We start from the raw sequence: 22196 nt of genomic DNA on the forward strand, positions 1-22196 counted from the left end.
AGGTTTACATCCAGTATTGTCTTGATTAATATAAACAATAAATGGCTTGCAAATAATCACAAATGTATCATCTTTTATCTCTCCTCTTGCTACTTCTACTTTCATCTTCAGTTATAACAGACCCCCTCTGCAAATTTATTCAATTTCTTTAATATTATAATATTTGCTAGAATTAGCAAGTTGACAACTATAATCTTACTGCTCTTAACAAAAGATTCACAATTCACTCTATCAGAGATGTTATGGCCCTGGAGGAAAAATTCCCTGTATTCTTCCCCTTCCCTCACTACTACCAAGATCCTTAATGTCTCTGATAGGATGCATTACCAATCTTGTATTGAGAATCCATGCTCCTAGCATCTTCTCTCTGTTTCTTTCCTCATATGCTAATCTATTCATCCTTTCTATGTAATAAATGTTGCTCTTTCTTCACCCCATACAATTTTCCTCCTGCCATCAGGTACAAAACGTTTTCTATCTCCACAATAAAAAGAGTTCTTACAGTGAGTAGTCTGAGTAAAAACTGTGGTTATACTTCTGATAACATTGTTCCAATTCTTCAGCAGAAACATAAGAGTTTATAACTTAACACATTCTCATATAGGAATACCACTATTAACACAAAAAATATTTCAGAATTAAAATATGATTATTTTTTACCTGCATGAAGTGATGACACTGGCAATAGCTTTCAGTAATTCCTCCTAAAAGTGGTATCAAAAAAACAAGATATGAGAAGAATTATAAAATTAAAGGTCTTTAGTGTGGAGGGAAATCCCTTAATTACTCTGGATTTGGTAGAAAACAATTTTTCAGACACTATGTCAATATAAAAACATTGATTTTTTCCCCCCAGAAAAATTAGAAGTGATAAGCTAGTTCACCACCTATTCCAAGCTATAAAGTACTTTTAAAGATCCTTTTCCAAACAAAATGTACCATATATATATATATATATATATGGTACATTTTGTTGTATGTATGTATGTATATATATGTATGTAGATAGATAGATAGAGAGAAAGAGACAGACAGACAGACAGACAGACAGATAGATAGATAGCATCCTACAGTAAATTTTAGTAGTACAAAGCAAGATATGGGCAGGGATTGACCAAAGAAAGATTTAGGCAGAGCAGTATTTCTAATTCAGCCTGTTTTCACATGCAATCCTCATGTTTCTGTCAATCAAGTGCTAATAATCTCTTTGTTCACTTTTTTTAACATTTCTTTAAAAGTTAAACTGTAGGATTCATACTGTTCCACTTTAAAAAACAAATAGTAAGACTAACAGAGGAACAAAGGTGCAAAAACAGATTAATTAAACAAAGGGAGGCATGAACCAAGACACTGGAACTTTTTCTTTACTTGATCACAACACCCAAATTAGAGGTATAACTTCAAAAAGAATAAAACAGCAATTTGCTGACACTGTTAATCCCATTTCTGAACTACAGGATTTACCACTCTGCAATCTATTTAGCATTGCTGGAGCCTTTACCTTTCCTGTCCACGTTCTTCCAGCCAGGCCTTGCAACAGAGCAGTGAGCACCATGCCTAAGTGCGGTGGAACCAAGGAGCCAGTTTGCTTTGCTATAGATGCCATCGCAGCTGCTCCCTGAGCTTTCATCTTCCAAGATGGGGACTGCAAAGCCTTCTGGGTAATGGCTATCAGTTCCTCCATATAAAGCCTTATACCACCATGGGTGCCTATGTTTCAAATAGAGTGTTTCACAGGTTAAGTAGACGAGCAATAAAACAAGCTGAATTTTTAACAAAGATATATTTCCTGAAAACTATTTTTTTCTGAGTGAGATAATCTAGCACAGTACAAAAGGTGGTGCTTCAATAAATGATAAACAACAGTACTAGTACATAATGCCATGAAAGAACAAGAACCAGCATTCTCATAACACACATCAAAGATACGGTCCCAAAATACTAGTTGGTGGCACAGTGTACTTATACAGTGGTACCCCGGGATACGAAATACCCAGGTTACGAAATTTCCGGGATACGAAAAAATCCCATAGGAAATAACTGTTCCGGGTTACGAATGTTTTTTCGGGTTACGAAAAAAAATTTTGGTGCTTTTCGGCGCTTTTTCGCACGAAACGCGGCTTTTCCCCATTAGCGCCTATGGGTTTTCGGCTTGCGAAGGCTTTTCGGGTTACGAAAGCGGCCGCGGAACGAATTAAATTCGTAACCCGAGGCACCACTGTATACAAATTAAATAAACACTTTTTAAAAGTTGTTGCACTATCATGGGTAATTAATGCTCCAAAGCCAAATTTGAGAACTCAAAACACTTATACCCCTCTCGCTTTTTAATTGTATCCTAACTTTCAACTTCATATAATAAAATATTTGAAGTGGCAAATATAATAATTTACAATTCTATAGATCAGCATACCAGGCACATTTTCCTGCCACACTTCCGTCCATAGGTTGCTATCTTCTTTTTCTCCTTTTTCTTCCTCAGGAACCTCATGCATGCCCAGGAAGGCCAGGGGCAGGACATATTTGGCTTGATTCTTCAGTACATCTGGGCTATACCGTCCAATAGCATGAATAGTTAATGCACAGCCCATTTTATAGATTTGTTCTAAAGTGAAAGAAGAGAGGTTACAGGCATGATTGTTTCTGTTTTTATTGCACTACTGGTATAAATCAGGCACAATTTAATAGAACCTACATGCCTAAAGGGCATGTGCCCTGAATTACATCTGCCATCTAATAGAACATGGTGCATTATTCAATAAAAATCCTGGAGAGATAATTTGGGAGACATTAGGTACTGAATGAAAAGTCCAGAAGGGAAGGAAGTTTCACACTACACTCTGGCTGGTATCCTGTTAGGGACATATATGCACATTGGTTTCCTTTGTGTCTTTTCTTGGGTGCTGCAGCAGTTGACATTTCCTTATTCCCTCTGTAGTGCTCAAAGCTAGCTTACTGAATACCCCCTGAAACCACCTGCCAACTAATCCTTGCTTCAAGGGGAGCAAGCGGATTCACAGAACCATTTCCCCATAGCCAGACATGAAATGATGACACAAAGAATGAGATCCATCAGGGACCTCTGGAAGTCTCATCATTACTATGATCCTTTTCATCTGACTGTGGCAATGTAGCCAGACCCATCTGTAATTCTGTCCATTCCCCAGCAGGGGGTGTCTGTACAGGGGGCAGGGGCTTCAGAGACTGTTCAGTAAGTTGGGGTGGTATATGACTTAGCATAGTAGTCCTACCATGGTATGCTGAGTCATACAGATTGCAATCCCTGACTATTGCAACAGTTAAAGATTTTGAGAGATTAAATATTTCACCTTCTTTTTGAAACGCTAAACACACTATGCATCAATCTGTACAACAATAGTAATGATTCCTATTATTCATAGCTGCCAATTTTCCCCATGTGCTAAATCATTTTACAATACAGGTGTCCCCTGCTCTCCAATGCCCTGCTCTTTCAGCCATTCCAAATCACTACCATATATTCGATACATGGTCTGCTCTTTCAGCCATGCATCAGATTAATGGGTTCCAGTTACATATAATTTAAAAGAGTCGAAAAAGTTATTCTGGGGTCGGAGAGAAGGGCCAGGACTTCACTGGTTCTTTGGGCACAACAACCTGGATTTCGGGGGGGGGGGGGGGGAAGGAAGGGGGACATAGAAGGAAAGGAAAGGAAGGTAAAGTTACCACTATGAGTCCTGAGGAGATGACAACTATGGGGAGGAAGAGAACATGAGAGAAAAAGAATGGCACTTGTTTAAAGTGTCCATGCACATGCAAATACAAACACACCAAGGGAGAAGTGTTTGGCAGGAGGAGGCACTGCTGCCAGAACAAACCAGAAAGAGCTGCTGAGAAGGGGTGATTCTCAGGGAACAACAAATTGAAATCATCTTAATGTTGTCACCCAGTTGCAGCAGCAGTCAGTGTTTGCTACATCACTCCCATTCAATGCTGGTTGTTGTTGTTTCTCTTGCCTCTCTTGAATTATTATTATTATTATTATTATTATTATTATTATTATTATTTATATCCCGCCTCGATTGCATTTTGTAGAGAGGCGGGATATAAATAAATTTTATTATTATTATTATTATTATTATTATTAAAGAGAGACAAGAGAAGCAACAACAACCAGCACTGAATGGGAGTGACGCAGCAAACACTGACTGCTACTGTAACTGGGTGACAACATTTTAAGATGATTTCATACATAATTTGAAAGCAATTACCAATATTATATTCAGGCCATATGGGAAGCAGATACTATTCACTCTGATACAAAATGCAGGCCATTCATCTACTATATTCAGAAAGCGCAGAAAGACCACAAACAGCGAGATCAATTCAAGCATCCACTGCAAGGCAGAAGCAAGAGCAGCTGCATGGGGTCTCATGTCCTCTCAAAGCCTTTACGCCACTTATCCTCATGTTCTCCCTCCCTCTGGCTGCTCTCTGGATGGAGTGAGCAGCTGCTTCCTACTCTCCCTCTCTCTCTCGTGTCTCTGTGTGCATGTAGACTCAAAATCACAATTTAAAAATGTTGTGCCTCCATGCACAGAGCTGACCCTCCCCCCCACACTCCTCAAGACCTCATTTGGGGTGAAAAGGAGCAGCTCCCAGGAATTGCAAAATTGTCATAACAAACCTGTGTGATTAGGAGGGAAGAAGGAATTATGCACTGTGTGTGCTTGTGTCCCTCCTCATCAGTCCAAAGTAGAACTATCAGTGCCCTCATCCACCTGCTGTTGGTAGGCTCTCAACACTTCCTATCTCTGCTAGCAATAGTCTCTCCAGCAAAAGCTAATCAAAAGTCAGGGAACATTATAGAAGAAAATGCCCTGCTCCTTATTCCCACCCCTCCTTTTCTGTGGTTTCTAAGACCCCAGAGGAAACGATCAAAATTCAAAATGACCTGAATAGACTAGAAACCTGGTCCTAAACTAACAAAATGAAATTCAACACGGAGAAATGTAGTAAGGTATTGATACAAAACATATGCCATTCATCCATTATATTCAGAAAGCACAGAAAGATAAGAAGTGACCTATTCCTGTCTCATAGTGTCTACTTTTCACACAAAATGTCAAGATTTCACACACACGCACAAACCTTCCTTCTCCATGTACCAGTTATTCAACTTCTGCAGTAGTTTGTCAGTGCTGCTGTCCCGTGAGGTCTGTGAGAAGTAAAGGAAAAGTTTCAAATCACTTCAGAACAGTTGAATATACAAAATCAGATTTGACTAACATGAAAGAAAGCACAAGGCTCCACTTACCCGAACTAGATGCCCCATGGCAAAGGCATATGATTTTTGCACCACACTGTTGCGATCTGTTAGACCACCAAGCAAAGCACTCATGAGTTTACCTGTGTTTAAAAAAAAAAGACATGGGTCACAATTTATCATTTACCAAACAATTTTAGTTCTCTTTTTGGAGAAGAGGCAAACCAAGTTTTAGAACTTTCTATTAAAATATTGCTCTTAAATCCATGGATGAAGAATCCATGGATATAAAAAGCCCACTGTATATTTCTTTCAAACTACCCAAACCTAGAGAACACATATTTGCTTACTGGTTTCCATTTTAAAAGCTTCAGTAAAAAACAAAACCAACAGTTGACTTGCTTAATATTACAGAAGTATCATTTTTTCTATATCACATTGGTTTGCAACAAATTTTTAATACTAAATCTATTATTTACTGTGAAGGGCCAAAGCACAAGAAATTTTGACTCCATGACTGAGTCAGTCCCACAGAACCTGAAAAAGACTTCTGTTAATAAGCCAGCTGGAAGCCATGAGCTAGGTAGGGACTCCAAGCACATGAGAAAGCTGATGGAAGAAGACCAGACCATATAATTCCTCTTCAAGCAACCCATTTGGTTTCTGTAAAAGCCAATAATGAAAAAAGCTCTTTTCTCAGCAACCAGCATGGAAAGGCAGAGGACTGGCAAAGAGCAAATTGAATGTTTTGTCCCTCCTGTACCAATATGCATAGTAGAAAGTAAACATAATACCCTGTCAAGAGACTAGAAGCCTGTGGATGCTGGACACAAAGCATGGGGTTTCACATTTGCTACAGCTAGCATGGAAACAGACAACCTAATGAAGTCTGTGTATGTTAGTAAACTTTGTTGTTTTATTTACAAGACTGGTAAAAAGGCAATTTAATCCCATCTTTCGCAATACAAACAGCAACAAATGCTCTGGCAGACCCATTACTTCAGAAGCCTCAACTGCTCACTATCATTGCCCTATCTCTTGGCTCATGCACAGAAGTGAGCAGCTGAGATATGTAACTGAAGAAGAACTCTGCCCAGGCCACTCCTGCTATTCACACTTCTGGAAAGAGAGAAATTATAGAGCACAAAAAGTAGCTCAGGAACGCAATGGAAGAATCAAATGGCTGGACTATTATACCATTACATAGCAATGAAAACATCAACCCCAAGGCAATATGAATGATGTATAAAAAGATAGAAGCATTTCTAGTCAGTTTCAGCCTATATTTCAACTAAGAGATTAAATGTTTAATTTAATTAGCAATATCAGATGTAGCTGTTGAATCCAACTACGGTATATCCACCTGTCAGTTCCTGCACTCCCCACATAGCCACCTTCCATGCAATTTGGTCTAAAAGGCTTGGGATTTCAGCAAAGCAAATTTAAAGAAGAAAAGAAGGGGAAATGCATTACATGAAGTCTACTCACAGAACAATGGATAATGAGTATTAAATATAGAATGAATAGAATGAATCCTTATTGCATGTACTCTGCAATCCCAGAAGTACCAACTATCTCTACTCAAATTTTTACCCACTACTACTTAGAGCAGAGATGGACAAAGTGTGACCCACGGTCCACATTGTTTAGAGACCCCCTGGGTGCCCCACTGGTAAAAAAAAATTCCACCACATCCCCCAGGCTAATTTAGTCCCAAAGGAAGAATTTTTGTTGTTTCAAAACACAGTGAAAATGCCCCACTCCCCCTATAGAATAGTTGGGAGGAGCAATTGGATGCAATCTTTTAGATTTTTACCATTTATTTATTTATTTATCTGCTGTAGCAGAAACCTGCCCACTAGCCATCTACATCTGTCCACCTCTGATGTATAGAGAATAGGATTATTAGAGTACACATAAATAGTCAAAGGAAATAATGAAATATGTTTCCCAGCAAAATACAGAACACAAAATCAACCACAACATAAAAGGAAAATCCTATGTGCATAATACTACCTGAATATGGTGTCAAGTCTTGTGGGCACTGTGTAGTTAGTGATACAATTACACTGGCACAACCACCCTGAAAAAATTGAAAGAAGACAATAATTAATTTATTCTGATGAATGAAATTCAGAGACAGTAACCCCAAAAGTGAGTAAAACTCAACAATTTTACTAAGCAGCAAGAAAAGCAGATACAGATAAACAGAACAAAACCTCTCCAACAGAATTTCAAGTTTACTTTCCCATTCAGTTGTCTAGAACTCCAGGTGAACAACAATGGAGAAAAGCAAGATGATGGCAAATACAGCATCTTTTCAGTCTAGGTCTACACTGCAATTCAACAAGGGCAAAATCTTGGAAATGTATATACCTAAGAACCCTAGATCCCTACTTGCCTGAAACTGTGAAAAATATACACATGAACTCTTGTCACCATCTTAGATATCCTTCCCCTACCTTTGAGCCTACTTTATAGTCCCAACTGGGGAAAAGGCAAAATAATAACAAGAACAACAATAAAAACAGTGTTTATTATTAATTATATTAATTATAATTAATTGATATTAAATTAAATATTATAATTTATCATCATCATTATTCATGCCCATTGTCACCATTCCACCTCTGGATCAACTTCATAAAGCACACTCACTCTTCAGATCTGATAGCTAGCCCTATATGCAGACACTAAAACTATTTTGTTGGCAATTAAATGTGTATCATTCCATTGTTCCTGCAAAGCACCCTCATAAGAATCACAAGCATACCTTAGTGCCAATGCCTATTCCATTCCTGGTCAGCTCACATAACCTAGGAATCAGCTCACCAAGCACAGACACATCCAGATACTGCAAGCACTAGAGAAAAGAAGAAGAATATCAAATCAACATGAAAAATGAGAACATAATTATAAACATTGTTCACAAGCTCTTTGGCCTAGGTTTTCCAGTGCCACTCTAACAAACTAGTCAAGGGCAGACCTCATTTTGAGAACCTGGGCCACTGCTAATCAGCAGCCAAATGAAGGAGGGGAAGTGTGATTTGCAGAGAAGTGGATGGAACGTTATTAATGCTTTCTTTACCAGTCACTGTTGTACATGTAATCTGCTCAACCCAGCTGCTTCTCTCTATGTCTCAAAAAGGTATGGCCAGACTCCTGACTGAAGAAAAAAATTGGGAAGATGGAGTTACAGAAGGAAAAATGCAGGTAGAGGATGCCCTTCTCCACCACTGCCATCACTAGGAAGTAAATTGGCAAAAGGGAGAACGAAAAACCCTAACATTCAGTTATCAAATCATAATCTATTCAGAGTATGTTTCCTTCCATATGTACAAACTGAAAATGATGAAGACCACACCTTCTCTTCATTATATAAACTGGTACCTGGTTTCCAGGAAGCACGTGACGATTGAACAAGTGAAAATGTAATACTAGCAGAAAATTCCAAGCGGGTCCAATCAAACACAAAATAAAGCTTATCCAAAGGTCTATTCTGGGGCAAGAAAGGCAGCAAAGGCAAATTTCTTCTCTACCTCTTTTGCATCTGCAAGGAGCCAGCCAGTGGAGATGTTTCAAGTGGTCAGAGGTCTTTTACTCATAGGCCCAAGAGGAAAATCCAGACCACTGTTGCACTTTGCAGATAAAATCACTCAAATCTGATTTAAGACGCTATAATTGATACAGATCCAGTAGATGTAACTTTGGCCCTTGTTTGTCCAGTGGCAATCGATACTTTTCAATTTGTGCAACCCAAGGATATAGATAGGATTCTTGGTGAAGTGAGAGCCACCACATCTAAATTAGATCCTTGCTCTTCCCAGCATATTAATAAGATAGAGGACTAGCTGACTGGGTAAAGAAACCACTTCATTGGAAAAAAAAAAACGGGGGGGCACCAAAGAAAAGCCTGATGGCCATATGCAGCCAGCAAGCTACACTTCGCCTTGTTGTTGTGTACTTTCAAGTCATTTCTGACTTATGGTAATCCTAAGGCCATTATGGGGTTTTCCTTGGAGAATTTATTCAGAAAGGGTTTCCCCTTGCTTTCCTCTGAGGCTGAGAGAGTGTGACTTGACCAAGGTCATCACGGGGGCTTCCATACCCAAGTGGGGATTCAAACCTTGGTGTCCAAGTGTCATTATCCAACACTCAAGCCAGCACACCATGCTGTCTCTTTACACTTTGCCTATCTCAATTTGAAAGGGAGAAGGACTAATTTATGTCCACCTTGCCCAATTTCTTGTTAAAGAATGAGACACGCTTCTTAACTGCGGTACCCACCATATTTATAGTTTCCATCATGGGGGAGGATTTAGCAGCACTTAGTCTTGCACTATCCATTGCAGCCTGAAGAAAGAAAAACAAAAACATATACACTCAGAAAACCGAGTTTAAAAAGCAGTAAGACAAAATAGAAGTTGTATATGAAGAACAGACAACATGGGAACCATGCAGCCTCCCTGCTAAATTTTGGCAATACAGCAGCAGCAAAAGAAGCCAATCTGGCCACCTTTTCTCAAGAGACATGGTGACATTTTTCACGTCTCCCACTTGTCCTTTGAATTTAGGCAGCAAGTGGCAGCAAGGTGTGACCCCCAAGAAGGTTGGGGGTGTTCAATATAGACCCCTTCCTCTCATAGAAAACATGATTATTTTAAGCATGCCTGAAGAGTTAGAGAAACAAATACCCTACTGGGGGCGGGGGTACAAATAACAATTCTACACCAAGAACTCCATTAAACTCAAGCACGTTTTAATATACAGTTAGCCTGGCAATTTCTCTTTGCCCTTTTCAAATTAAAACTGATATTCTGAACTGATAATCGTTCTCTTGCGATTAATTGATTTTATAAATCTATTATCTGATTACTTCAGGTTTCCAGAAAGCATTCAACATACAACTGTTGTTTATCAGCTTGAATATGTATATAGCAGGGGAAGGAATTATATGACCCTCCAGATGTTATTGGACTATAACTTCCTTCAGCTGTATCCATCACAGGCAATAGCAAAGAATGCCAGAAGCTGAAGACCAATGATATCTGGGACGCTGCATGATTCCAGCCTTGACATATTTTGAACTGTGAATTTTCAATATGTGTCTCACTTACCTTTTCCTGCTCTGTAGCACGCAGGCTCAAATAATTCAGCACCTGGGGCTCCAACACGCTTAGTGATTCCAACAAAGCAGGGATGAGCTTGGGTGCATGTGGTTTGAGCATTGCTCCAGCACTTTTACTGATCTTCACCAGAGTGTTAATGCTATAAGCAAAGGGCAGAGCAAATGAGAAGGAAGAAAGAGAAATAATTTTACTCTTTCAGTACATTTGAATTAAGTTTTATTTTTAAGAGCCCAGTAAACAGAAACAGTACTTTTAATCTTCCTGTTGAAGTAGTAATAATCCACCACAAGTGGTACTCCACCAAGAACATATGTATTACTATTTAGGATTTTGAAGAAGTTATAATATAGGCATTGCCCTGGTAGCAAAAAGTAGGTAAGTCATCCCTTTATTTTTGCAGCTTTGACATTCACAAATTTGATTATTCAAAAGTGTCATGGCAAGTGCACGTGTGCTCTCCTCTCCTCCTCCCTCCCAGGCTTTTCCCTTTAGAATAAGGAAAAACCGAGGAGGGAGGGAGCAGCTGGGAAGGGTGCACCCCTCTTCCTATGCCTCAGAGAACTCGGGCAAGCTCTGAGGCTTCAGAGGAGGGGCGAGTGAAGCATGCATGAGTCCCCCACCTCTCTTCCGATGCCTCAGAGAGCTCAGGCAAGCTTTCCGAGGCACTGGAGGAGGGGCGAGTTAAGTGTGTGAGTCCGCTTCTCTTACGATCCCTAAGAGAGCTTGCCTGAGCAGGCAGGTGCGCTTCTCTTCTCAGCTGATCCTGTTACAGGGCAAGAGGGAGAGACAACAGAGGCAGGGGCGTGCACTGGGCTTCTACCACTCTCCTGTCTTTTAACGGGGAGGGGTGTTGTACATGATTTTTCCACATTCACTGAGGTCCTTCGCCCCTAACCCCTGAAAATATGGAGGGACAACTGTACTATGCATGGAGCAGAAGTATCCAGGTGGCTGTTGCACAGGAATGGGAACTGTGCAGTTCAAAAGCTGCATCTGACCATTAAGGGGGTCCCATATGGCCCTTGATGCCCCTAGGGCCACCCTGATCCTTAAAAAAAAGATTTGGAGGGCCTCAAGAGCTGTGGTTCTGTTCTTAAAGGCTGTTTTGAGGATCACTTTGAAACATGTGCAAACAGCAATAAACACAGTCTAAAATCTGGAATGTCACTTCTGATTGCTTCTGAAGCAATCTTGCATCCAGCAACCCATCCAGCCCTGATGTAACCAGCTGAGAGCAGCAATTCCAACTGCTTCTATGGTCCCCTGGAAGAAGCCTCTTATGCCCTTTTGTCATTGCTGTAATTTCCTCTCATCGGCCTTCTCTCTCTCCAGTAGCACCTCCTTCCTGAAGAAACAATGCTGTTGTTGCTCACAGTGCTATTGTTCAGTGAAAGTAATAGAAGGCACAGTTCAAAATGTTTGTCTGGTTCAACTCACACATAAGTAAACACATGAAGGATAAAAGTAGCAAAACTTTGGTTAGTTGAGTATGTTCCAAGAAATGTGATTTAAAAAAGGAAAGATTAGGAGAGACAACAACAGGGAAGATACCTCAGAGTCCGAACTTCAGTCACTGTGTTCATCATTCCTTTATCAAGAAGGCATGGCAACAGGACAGCAATTGTTCTCTGGCCAACAGCTCCTTTAGATGGGTCACACATCTTCACACACACCTTAAATAAAAAGAAGAAACTAGTCACCCTCTGTGAACCAGTGTTCTTGAAATAAAATATATGCCACTGTGTAGAACACAAGAAATCGTACTAAGTCAAACAGAGTTGTGTCATAGGTAAAACTCTGCTGATGATCAGTGGAAATGACTATGAGAAAATACCTTGCTTAATGTTTTCAGGGCTAATTCTGCTGCCTTTCGCACAGATTCCTGAAAAAGAAGAAAAGGAAAACATTTTTGCTCAACCTATTTGATGTAACTTCAATGATGATCAACAGTGACATAAAATGTTTTATCTTGAATATCTAAATTTCAGAATTTCTGATTTGTGTCAGTTGCTTGTTTAGAGAGTCAAAGAAAGACCCAGGAATTTGGAACACCTGAACTGAAATAGCAGAGATAAGGACTGAACAGGTCCTGAATCCAATTTAACTCCCAACCATTCCAATGGAAGAAGGCAACACAAAAACCTCCAATGAAAAGCTACATATTTGTTCATTTTCTGTAGGAACCATAAGCTATTTCCCCTCTAAAATATTCAGTACCTTTATATCATCTTGCACTCTAAACAGAGTTTCCCATATTTCTGGAAGCTTATGAATAATGTCATCCAAGGGTCTTCCTCTCAGCAAGTCATTCAGTGCTAGACAGCTATAGCAAGAATTTCATTATTATATGTCAGTACTACAAAGCAATATGAAATAAAACCATTCTGTTTCTCAATACATACAAATTTTGATAAACTCAAAGAACAAATACTAGACAGAAATACCTATATGAACAAAATCTAATTGGATTTTAAAATTCTTATTTACCCCTCATTTTCTTCAAACATACTAACCATTTTAAGACTCCACTTTCCCTGGAAAAAGTAGTCTTACAGTAATTCCTAGGTGTGACATATTCAGTTCAATGGAATTTTATCTGCACCTAAGGCTGCTATCATGATTTCTTGTATAATTAAAATTATATGTGGTGTCACTTTGGATGACATGACAAGCTTCTGAATTCCACCTTGAGAGGTGGGGGAAGTATGCAAGCCATATATACTCGACTATAAGACGACTCATGCATAAGTTGAGGGCAGCTTTTGGGGTCAAAATTGGGGATTTTGATATGACCTGTGGATAGGACAGCCCAGCTGTTCCTTTGGAAGACAGCCATACTGGGGGGGAGGGGGGGGCGGGCAGCCGGGCAGCAAGCGCTTGCCCTGCCTCCTGCTCCCCACCCTGGCTTTCTCATGAGGGGCAGCCAAGTTGGTGGTGAAGCTTGGGGAGCCAACACTGGCCCTCCATCTTCCTTCCAACCCTGATTGTCCTCCGTGGGGCAGCCAGGCTGGGGCCGAGGCTTGGGGAGTCAGCACTGACTTGACACCCTCTTCCCCAACGTGGCTATCTCCTGAGGGGCAGCCAGGATGGGGATGAGGCTTGGGAAGCCAGCACTGGTCCTCCATCTTCCACTCCACCACCCTGGCTGTCTTCCGAGGGGCAGCCAGGGGGAGGATTGGGGACCCAGCACTGGTCCTCCATCCTCCTCTCCCCACCCTGTCTGTCCTCTGTGGCTTGGGGAGTCAGCGCTCACCACCCTTCCACCCCGGCTGTCCTCCATGGGGCAGCCAGTGTTGAACCGAGGCTTGGGGAGCGAGCACTAGCCCTCCAACCTCCTCCTTACTCTGGATGTCCCCTCAGGAGACAGCCAGGCTGGGGAGGAGGCTGGATATCGTATTGACTTGTGGACAAGTCAACCCAGATTTTTTTGGATCCATTTTTAATCTTTTTTTATTATTATTATTATTTCCTTTTACACAAGTATATATGGTAGGAGCAGGAGTCCTACCTTCCTATTCATTTCCACAACTGAAATTCTACTGGAGATAATGGGGAGGGGCATTCTGTTGATATCTTCTCTTCCACTGAGGGTGAGCGGGCAGCAGATATTTGAGGATAGCATATGTGAGTGATCTCCCCCACTGTAAAGGCTTGGGCAATATAGCTCCCAACATTTGCACATTGCCTATCTCACTGTAAGATCCAACCCACTATCTTAAAAAGCCAGTACAGGAAAGATGCATGAGCAGTTGTGGTTTTTCCAAAGCTTCGAAACCTTTATTTTAATCAAAACGAATGGTTTCCGAAATACGCACCTGGACTCTCGAATCCTCCACATATTGCTGGTCAGGTTGTTTATTAAATCGTCAAGAATTTCTTTCATATATTTGTCCACCTAATTAAATGGAAACCAACTGTAAACACTAACAGTCTCCACATATGCAAGAAAAACACGATCCTAGGGATTGTTTTGTATTTAGCTGTAAATTACAATGACATAGATATATTTGAATAATATGACAATCTCTAGACATATGAAAGAAAAACCATCTAGGGTCCAAGTGTTTAGAGATGAAGAAACTTGAGTTGCCTTCACAAGAATAATTTTCCTCGGCAGATAAAATACTGATTGTGAATAGGTACATAATTCTTATATGAAAGAATATGTGCAATTTTGCCATATGTACAAAAGGTGGGAAGGCAGAATCAATCATATGTATACACAGTGAAGCACTCAAATGCAACAAATGCTTTGAAGGAGTTTCCAATCGGGTAGTCATATTAATCTTACTGCTTAGTACATTATTAAGTGGTATAGAAATGTACTTACTATTGCTTGCTATTGCTAATCTATTGCAGAAAAAGCCCTAAACAAAAAGTAGAGGCTTGCTGTATCTTAAATATCAGTATATTTATTATTGCACAAGCTTTTAGGGATCTAGTTCATTTTATCAGATGCTATACAAAAATCTTTATATTGATTAAAATCTAGATCACAATGTTGTGCATGTTGTGATTTTCCCCAATAAATATCAGTTTCGTATCCATGAGTGCTGCAGCAAAATATATACCATTTATCTCTGACCATTTGTTCCCTTAGAAATTTCCCCATACTTTTAAGAGAATCTCCCAATTTTGCCAAACTGTCATGTGTAACAGAAAGACAGGACTAGGACAAAGTTGCACGATGTTCACTTACTGCAGATTTGTCTGTCACTAGTGCATTCCAAATGCTGGTCATAGCCTGTCGAATCCCAATATTAGGGTCAAACTGGTAACGATAGAGACGAGGAAGTAGTTGGGGGAGAAAAGGAGCCAGTTGTTCCCCAGCTTTGGTAGCAATCACGTTAAAACCAAAAGCTGCTCCCTGAGAAAAGAAAAGTACAAACACATCCAAATCTTTAAAGCCTCATTAACATTAATTTAATTCTCTGAAGACATTAGAAAATGCTCAACACCAGCAAACTCCTCATGATTGATTGATCGATTTGGTCAATGAATAACCTGCCCCATGTTGGAACATGTGGGGTAGATACAAAGTAATCTCACATACTGCAAGGGTCCAAAAGATTAGTATAATGTGTGAACATTCCTTGTGTTTGCATTGCATAGTCTGGCCCACTGCAACTGAAGAGCTACCTTGCAATAAGGCTGGATGGCTTTTTGTTCCTTTCCAGGTTTCTGGACTCTACAATGCTGGGCTTCAGATCCAGAACTTGGAAGAAAGATGTTACAAGTATCAACACTGCCTGTAGCACATTATGTTTCGGGTAATGCTGTTACTAATGTCAACACTTTTTTAAAATAACATATCGACTAATAATACCAGGATGGGGAGGTAACAAGTAATGTTCTCTCATTATTCAAACACTGCTTTTGAAGAGTCTTTTTGTAGGATTTGGGCCTTTTTTATAATTTTAACTGTGTTTTTAAAAAAGAAAAAAATGTTTCAAGCAGAGTTCAGATCAGAGTTCAGAAAAGAGGATCAAATTCCTTCAATGAGACTCTAAGCATTCACACTACAGGTTGAATCTCCTTTATCTGAAATTCTGAAATACTCCAAAATCATATACCTGGAGTGGTTAACGTAGTGACACCTTTGCTTTCTTATGGTTCAATGTACACAAAACTTGTTTCCTACACAATTTTTTTTTAAATATTGTGTATAAAATTACCTTCAGACTATATATGTCAGGTGTATGGGAAATGTAAACAAATTTTATTTTTAGGCTTAGGTCACATTTCCAAAATATCTCATTATGTATTTGGAAATATTCAAAAATTCAAAATCCAAAACACTTCTGGTCCCAAGCATTCTGGATAAGTAAGACTCAACCTGTACTATGTTATTTTACTGCTGCTGCTGCTGCTGCTATTTTGTTGTGCCATTCATGCATGCATTAGCAACAAGTATATTACCTTTCGGGAGTTCCACATTGCATGATGATTGGCCAAATTCATGAATTTGTACACCAAATCTGGCTGGTTGAGGTCACTAGCAAGTGAACAAAGCTCCTGGTAAGTAGAAAGACCCTGGCTTGGGAAAACAGAAATGAACCATTAGCGCAGTTTTTAAAAATCATGTGCAGATGTTACCTTAAAGCTGGCGTTCATGATGGATAATTTCAGAATAATATCCTCAAGCATGAGTTTAAATAAAAGGCATTGAATCTGGATAGTTCTGCAACAGCTGAATGCTTTTTTACAACTCAAATAGAAAAATCCTCAAGACAAATCAAATGAACAAATCATATGCTACCAGATAACTGCATTCAGTTCCAGAGAAGAGGTGAAGAATGTTTTTTACACTGGAGGACACACGTTCTTTTTCCGTTAAACTTGGGTGGAGGGGACGTGCCACTGGCAGACCAAATTTAAAACACCACATATACACACACTCTTTGTTCATTCTCTTTTTCCTTGTTATTAATCAGCTGTTCCTTTGGTGGTAGTGAAAGGGAAAGATTATGGGGTTGGGAGGTAGGTTTTTGTCAGGGATTGAGGAGCTCGCTTACTTTTTATGGGGTTTTGAACTACTGCATCTAAATTTATCTTTATCTAAGTGTTCTACCGAATGACTGTGATACCGGGGGCAGTGGAAAAATCCAGGGGGACTTTATGGGGGAAAGGGGCAGCCAGGGGGGTGGTGAGAGGGAGTGAGGTCTTTATTCAAAGCATTGGTGCACAAGAAAAAAAGGGGAACCAGTGGCTTTGAGGAACATAGTGGGGATGAGAGTTGCATAAAACCTCTTTTCAGAGTCCTTTAAAACCACTGCACAGCTTCACGGATCACTTCATGTGGTAGTGTCTCCCTCATATTCCAGCATGAACTTACTCCCTTAACCATATCTTTTGCTTTCAGTGACAGTGGCAGTTAGGAAACTTGCAAAGCTAGCCACAGGGCATTGCTTCTGTGGCCCAGAGTGGCACCATTTGGAAAGACTGATTGACTGGAGCAAGGAGTTAGAGCATGTGGTGGCATGAGAGAAACAGTAGAAAAAAAGAAGCTTTCAAATTTGGGATCCTGCTTAAGCTTTGTGAGCTTCTTGGACTTGGCTGGCAGGTTGGAGCTGAATTGCGGCTCCTGTTTTCTTTCGTCATTCAGGCTGAGAGAAGACGTAGCAGAAGTAAACAATGTTGGTGTATGTGGGAAACATTTGAAGCTGTGTGGAGAAGACATGTCTCTGGCAGACGAGGAGGAGTATCTGGGGTCAATTCTTGGAAAGAGTCCTTCACTTTGGAGTGGCTCCTTTAGTTAAAATCTCTCCCTTTCCCCATCCATGCCAGTCTCCAGTCCAGAGTATGTGGCCTCCGTAAACCCCTACAGAAGCACCAGCTATATCCCTCTCTGCCCTAACGAAGGATTAACAATCTTTTCACACCAGGGAGAAACTTCTCCCTTTGCACCCAGTCATCTTAGGAACAGCAACCAAGCAGTTGGCTGAGCAGTGACCAAGAGGCCTCTTGCCCACACTGGCCTTTGCTAGAAGGGCAGCATGGACAAGAGGCTTCTCGGTTGCTGGTCAGCCAGTTGCTTGGTTGCTGCTCCCTGAATGAGCAGGTGCAAAGGGTGCAACTGAGCTTCTGCATGAGAAGCAACCAAGAAGCCTCTTGCTTGGGTCAGCCTTTGCTACAAGGCCAGCATAGTAAAGAGGCTTTTCAGTGAGTGGTCATGCAGATGCTCAGTTGCTGCTCCCAGGGTCACTGGGTGAAAAGGAAGCATCTGCTTAAATGTGTTGCTTTGAATTTGCAGTAAAACAGTATACCTAATATCAAGAAATACGCGGGCGGGGGGGGGGAGATAGGGGAGGAAAGGGGGCGGTAGCTGAAAAATGTTTGGGGACCACTGCTTTAAAGGCACACTAATAACAGACCTACTATTTATTCCAACAGTTTTCAGAAGCCTCAGTTGAAAAATGGCAGACAACTGCAATTTGCTTTAGATAATAATGCATACAAAAGAGGCACCTCTTTGCCTCTTATCTTTCTCATGGGCTTTGAAAAGAGGTAGACTTCACCTGACACCTTGGTAGGCCAGCTGAAGTGGGGAGCAGTGAGGGGTATAGGATCTGACAAGCTAGAAATACCTCAGTGCTGTTCTAGGGGGAAAACACCTAAAGAGGAGGATGTTGCTAGTTAGTTTTAAACATTGTGTTTGGTGACTTACCCATCTGGAGTCTTGCCAAGACCTGACCCCTGGAACATTACTGTTTCTCCAGAAACTTCATGCTTGACTCTGGAAAGAAAGTGTGCTTATATAGACAAAACCTGAAAGACACTGACTATGTAATATAAAGTCTTCATATCAGAAAATGATACCCATCAGCCCTATTGTTGCAGACATTTTGTGAAAGTAAAAATATACAATGAAGAATAGATCCTGCTCAACTGTTCCTGAAAGTGTCCATCTCACTTCAGATTTAAGAGGCATCCCTGACAAATTCTGGGTTAAAAATTATAATGGGATAAAGAATTTGTTTTGAAGGCTTGTGCACTTTGGATCCTGATCAAACTAACACAACTAGCAGTAATTCAGCTCTTTTAGAAAGGTATGGTTTTGGCTGAATCTATGCAAGCATGAAGGACATCAGCTTGTACAAATAACTAGGTCCATTCATAAAACCAACTACTGTAAGACTTGAAGGAGTCTTCAATAAATGAATCTGTCCTATTTCCTATGCTAGGTATAGGCAATCAAGTGCCGTTTGATTAAACAGCTTGTATAATGGCCATGCTGGCCAGCAGGTTACCTCTCCCTGCCCTTTTCTCATGGCAGATTTTTTACACCCACATATATTTTAAGACTAGGCTGCCCAAATCAATAAGTTACATCACAGAAAAACATCCTGAATTGAAATTATACAGCATGTCACAAGCATAAGGCAGAGAGACAACAGTAAATATACCTGCAGAGTTTAGATGAAATGTATGACACTCTATATTCTTAGATTACTTCCCCTTTGAACAACAAGCCTTGGAACCTGTAAAACTAGACAGACTTCCTTTCCAAAAATATCATTATCCAATCTTTGTCTTTAAAAATTATTTTGAAAGCTCTTACTTTTGCCTAATTTATGGTTGTATGCTTTCAAGTCATTTCCAACTTAAGGAGACCCTAAGGAAATCCTATCATGGCGTTTTCTTGGCAATATTTGTTCAGAGGGGATTTGCCTTTGCCTTCCTTAGAGGCTGAGAGAATGTGACTTCCCCACAGTTACCCAGGGGGTGTCCATGGCTGAGTGGAGATTCAAACCTTGGTCTCCAGAGTCATACTCCAATGCCACACTGGCTAATATATGTATTGAATACCTTTTTCCAGTCATAAGAGTTTCAACCAGAGTTGTAACAAGTTCCTGTTGATCATGTTCATTCCCAAGCTCATACACCAAACCAAGGCCTTTAGAAGCAACATCTTGACTGAGTTCTATAAGTAAAACAAATCAAATTAATATTAAGATGGAATCCTAACATAATTTTTATTATTTATTGAATTTATAATTTGCTAATTACTAAAACAATCAGATCTGCAAGAAAGTACTAAAGCTACAACAAAATATGCTCAACACACATTAAAAACCATAGAACCTTTAAAAACAAGATCAAAGATACAAACAATACCAGAGCATCCCATCCCTCACCTACATTTGCATTTCCACTATATAACATGACACAACTAACCACTCTTTTGTGAAATGGGAAAAAATGTAATGCAACAATACGAAAGGCCAAAGAGCTTGTTATATGCAGATGAGATTTGTGAAAAAGAATCTCCTCTGCTGATCTTAAGAGGGAAATCAAAGCTTTAAAAAGTTACTGTTTTGGATTATAGCTCCCAGAATTCCTCAACAAGCATAGGGAATTCTGGCAGCTATAGTCCAAAAATACAGTCAGCCCTTCGTATCTGTGGGAATTCTGTTCTGGACTTCAACCCCCACTGATGCCAAAAGCCATAGGATCTCAACTCCTGCTGTTTTTAATGATGGCTCAATCTGCACAGCCATGTATATGTACCACCATTCAGGAGAATGGGATGGGGCCAGCCATGGATGTTCCAATCCACAGACAGCAAGCCCATGGTTGGGGCGAGCCAATTGTACCCCTGCCCCTAACCTCTGGGGAAACATAAAAAGCTTACACAAAGCCTGAGACTCAGCCATAGATCCCATCAAAAGCTGAAGCTGAAGTCTTATGTTCCTCTAAATAAACAAGCCAACAAACAAATAAAAAATAATCTAGATAAGGAGAAACATGCTACTGGACCAATTCCTCTCAATCAAAGAGCTACTCAAGCTTTCAAATTACAGAGATCTCTTTATTAGATAGACCTGAAACTCATAAAAGGGACCCACAGAAGGGATGATTAAAGATAGAAAGGTTTTTGGGGGGGGTTAAACTGACAGGCAAAAAGAAGTGCTTTCAGGCTGACTTGAAGGTGTGGTGTTTAGATGACACAAGCCTTGAAGCCAGTAGGAAAGTGCTCTCTAGGCGCCTTATGCAGAGAAAAGCCGTTTCAAAAAGAAGCAGCTTTTTTTGCTTCTTCCTCGCTTGAAGCCTGGTGTACCCCAGGGCGCAATATTGTCTCCTATGCTGTTTAACATTTACATGAAGCCGCTGGGAAAAATCATCCGGAGACATGGGGCAGGATGTTATCAGTACGCTGATGACACCCAAATATATTTCTCTATGTCTCAGACTGATGCAGTGACTAAGGATGGCATCTCTCCTCTGAATGCCTGTCTTGGGGCGGTAATGGACTGGATGAGGGAAAACCGACTCAAGCTGAATCCAGGTAAGACGGAGGTACTTGTTATAGGAAACCCAAGCCCAGGTATGGAATTATGTCAGCCAGTTCTGGATGGGGTCACACTTCCCCTGAAAGACTCTGTTCGCAGCTTAGGGGTGCTCCTTGACTCGTCGCTTCACCCGACAGCTCAGGTAGATGCGACAGTCAGGAGCACTTGTTATCAGCTTCGGCTGATACGCCAGCTGCGCCCCTTCCTGGAGCAGGGAGACCTTGAAACAGTTGTACATGCGCTGGTCACCTCTCGATTGGACTTCTGTAATGCACTGTACATGGGGCTACCCTTGTGCCAAGTTCAGAAACTTCAACTTGTACAAAATATGGCAGCCAGGTTAATTACAGGTACTCGTCGTACCGATCACATAACACCGGTTTTGAAATCCCTTCACTGGCTGCCAATTAGTTTCCGGGCAAGGTACAAGGTGTTGGTGATTACCTTCAAAGCCCTACATGGCTTGGGTCCAGAATACTTAAGAGATCGCCTACTTCCATACTGTCCGTCCCGCACTCTAAGGTCCTCGGGGAAGAATCTACTTCAGCCAATAAAATCTAGGCTAAGTTCAGTCACCCAGAGGGCCTTTTCCATCGCAGCTCCGAAGCTATGGAATGACCTGCCGAAGGAGATCCGTGACATTTCTACTCTTACAGCCTTTAAGAAGGCTCTTAAGACGGATCTCTTCCGGCAGGCCTTCCCTACCTAGTTCTACTCCCCATTTACTGTGACTTATGTCACTCTGTCCACCAATTCTTCTCTTAAATTTAATGAGAAGAATTAAATTAAAATTAATTAAAATAAAATCCTTGCCTCAAGAAGAAGAGCCCTCCCTCCATGACATCATCATCAGACCTGAGAGGGAGTGAAAAAGAGAGGCCCAACTTCCATCAGGCCTAACTGTGAATGTACTCACTTTGCTCTCTTTAATTTTATTGTATTTTATTTATTTATTGTATTTTATTTTCTTTATTTTTACTGTTGTAACCCGCCTGGATTCCTTGTGATTGGGCGGGCTATAAATAAATC

The 22196-nt window shown here is 40.6% G+C and overlaps 1 protein-coding gene across 4 annotated transcripts in view; it reads right to left on the reverse strand.

Moving 5' to 3' along the window:
* Positions 1-22196, reverse strand: part of ECPAS (Ecm29 proteasome adaptor and scaffold) — an 80329-nt gene that overhangs the window by 13938 nt on the left and 44195 nt on the right. For 2 of the 4 annotated variants that reach the window (XM_042451864.1, XM_042451865.1), the window contains 17 exons: positions 19684-19798; positions 18542-18610; positions 16294-16411; positions 15074-15241; positions 14190-14269; positions 12592-12697; positions 12209-12256; positions 11926-12047; positions 10363-10513; positions 9533-9598; positions 8019-8108; positions 7262-7328; positions 5297-5388; positions 5131-5197; positions 2414-2605; positions 1502-1710; positions 105-704 (listed from right to left, as the gene is read on the reverse strand). In XM_042451864.1, coding sequence (XP_042307798.1) covers positions 657-704; positions 1502-1710; positions 2414-2605; positions 5131-5197; positions 5297-5388; positions 7262-7328; positions 8019-8108; positions 9533-9598; positions 10363-10513; positions 11926-12047; positions 12209-12256; positions 12592-12697; positions 14190-14269; positions 15074-15241; positions 16294-16411; positions 18542-18610; positions 19684-19798 — 1808 coding nt within the window. In that variant the 3' untranslated portion in view covers positions 105-656. Of the gene's footprint in view, positions 1-103; positions 705-1501; positions 1711-2413; positions 2606-5130; positions 5198-5296; positions 5389-7261; positions 7329-8018; positions 8109-9532; positions 9599-10362; positions 10514-11925; positions 12048-12208; positions 12257-12591; positions 12698-14189; positions 14270-15073; positions 15242-16293; positions 16412-18541; positions 18611-19683; positions 19799-22196 lie in introns of those variants that run through there. The other 2 variants (XM_042451867.1, XM_042451866.1) reach the window with 2 other exon arrangements.

This window comes from Sceloporus undulatus, chromosome 2 (assembly GCF_019175285.1).
Source record: "Sceloporus undulatus isolate JIND9_A2432 ecotype Alabama chromosome 2, SceUnd_v1.1, whole genome shotgun sequence".
NCBI classification, from domain to species: Eukaryota; Metazoa; Chordata; class Lepidosauria; order Squamata; family Phrynosomatidae; genus Sceloporus; species Sceloporus undulatus.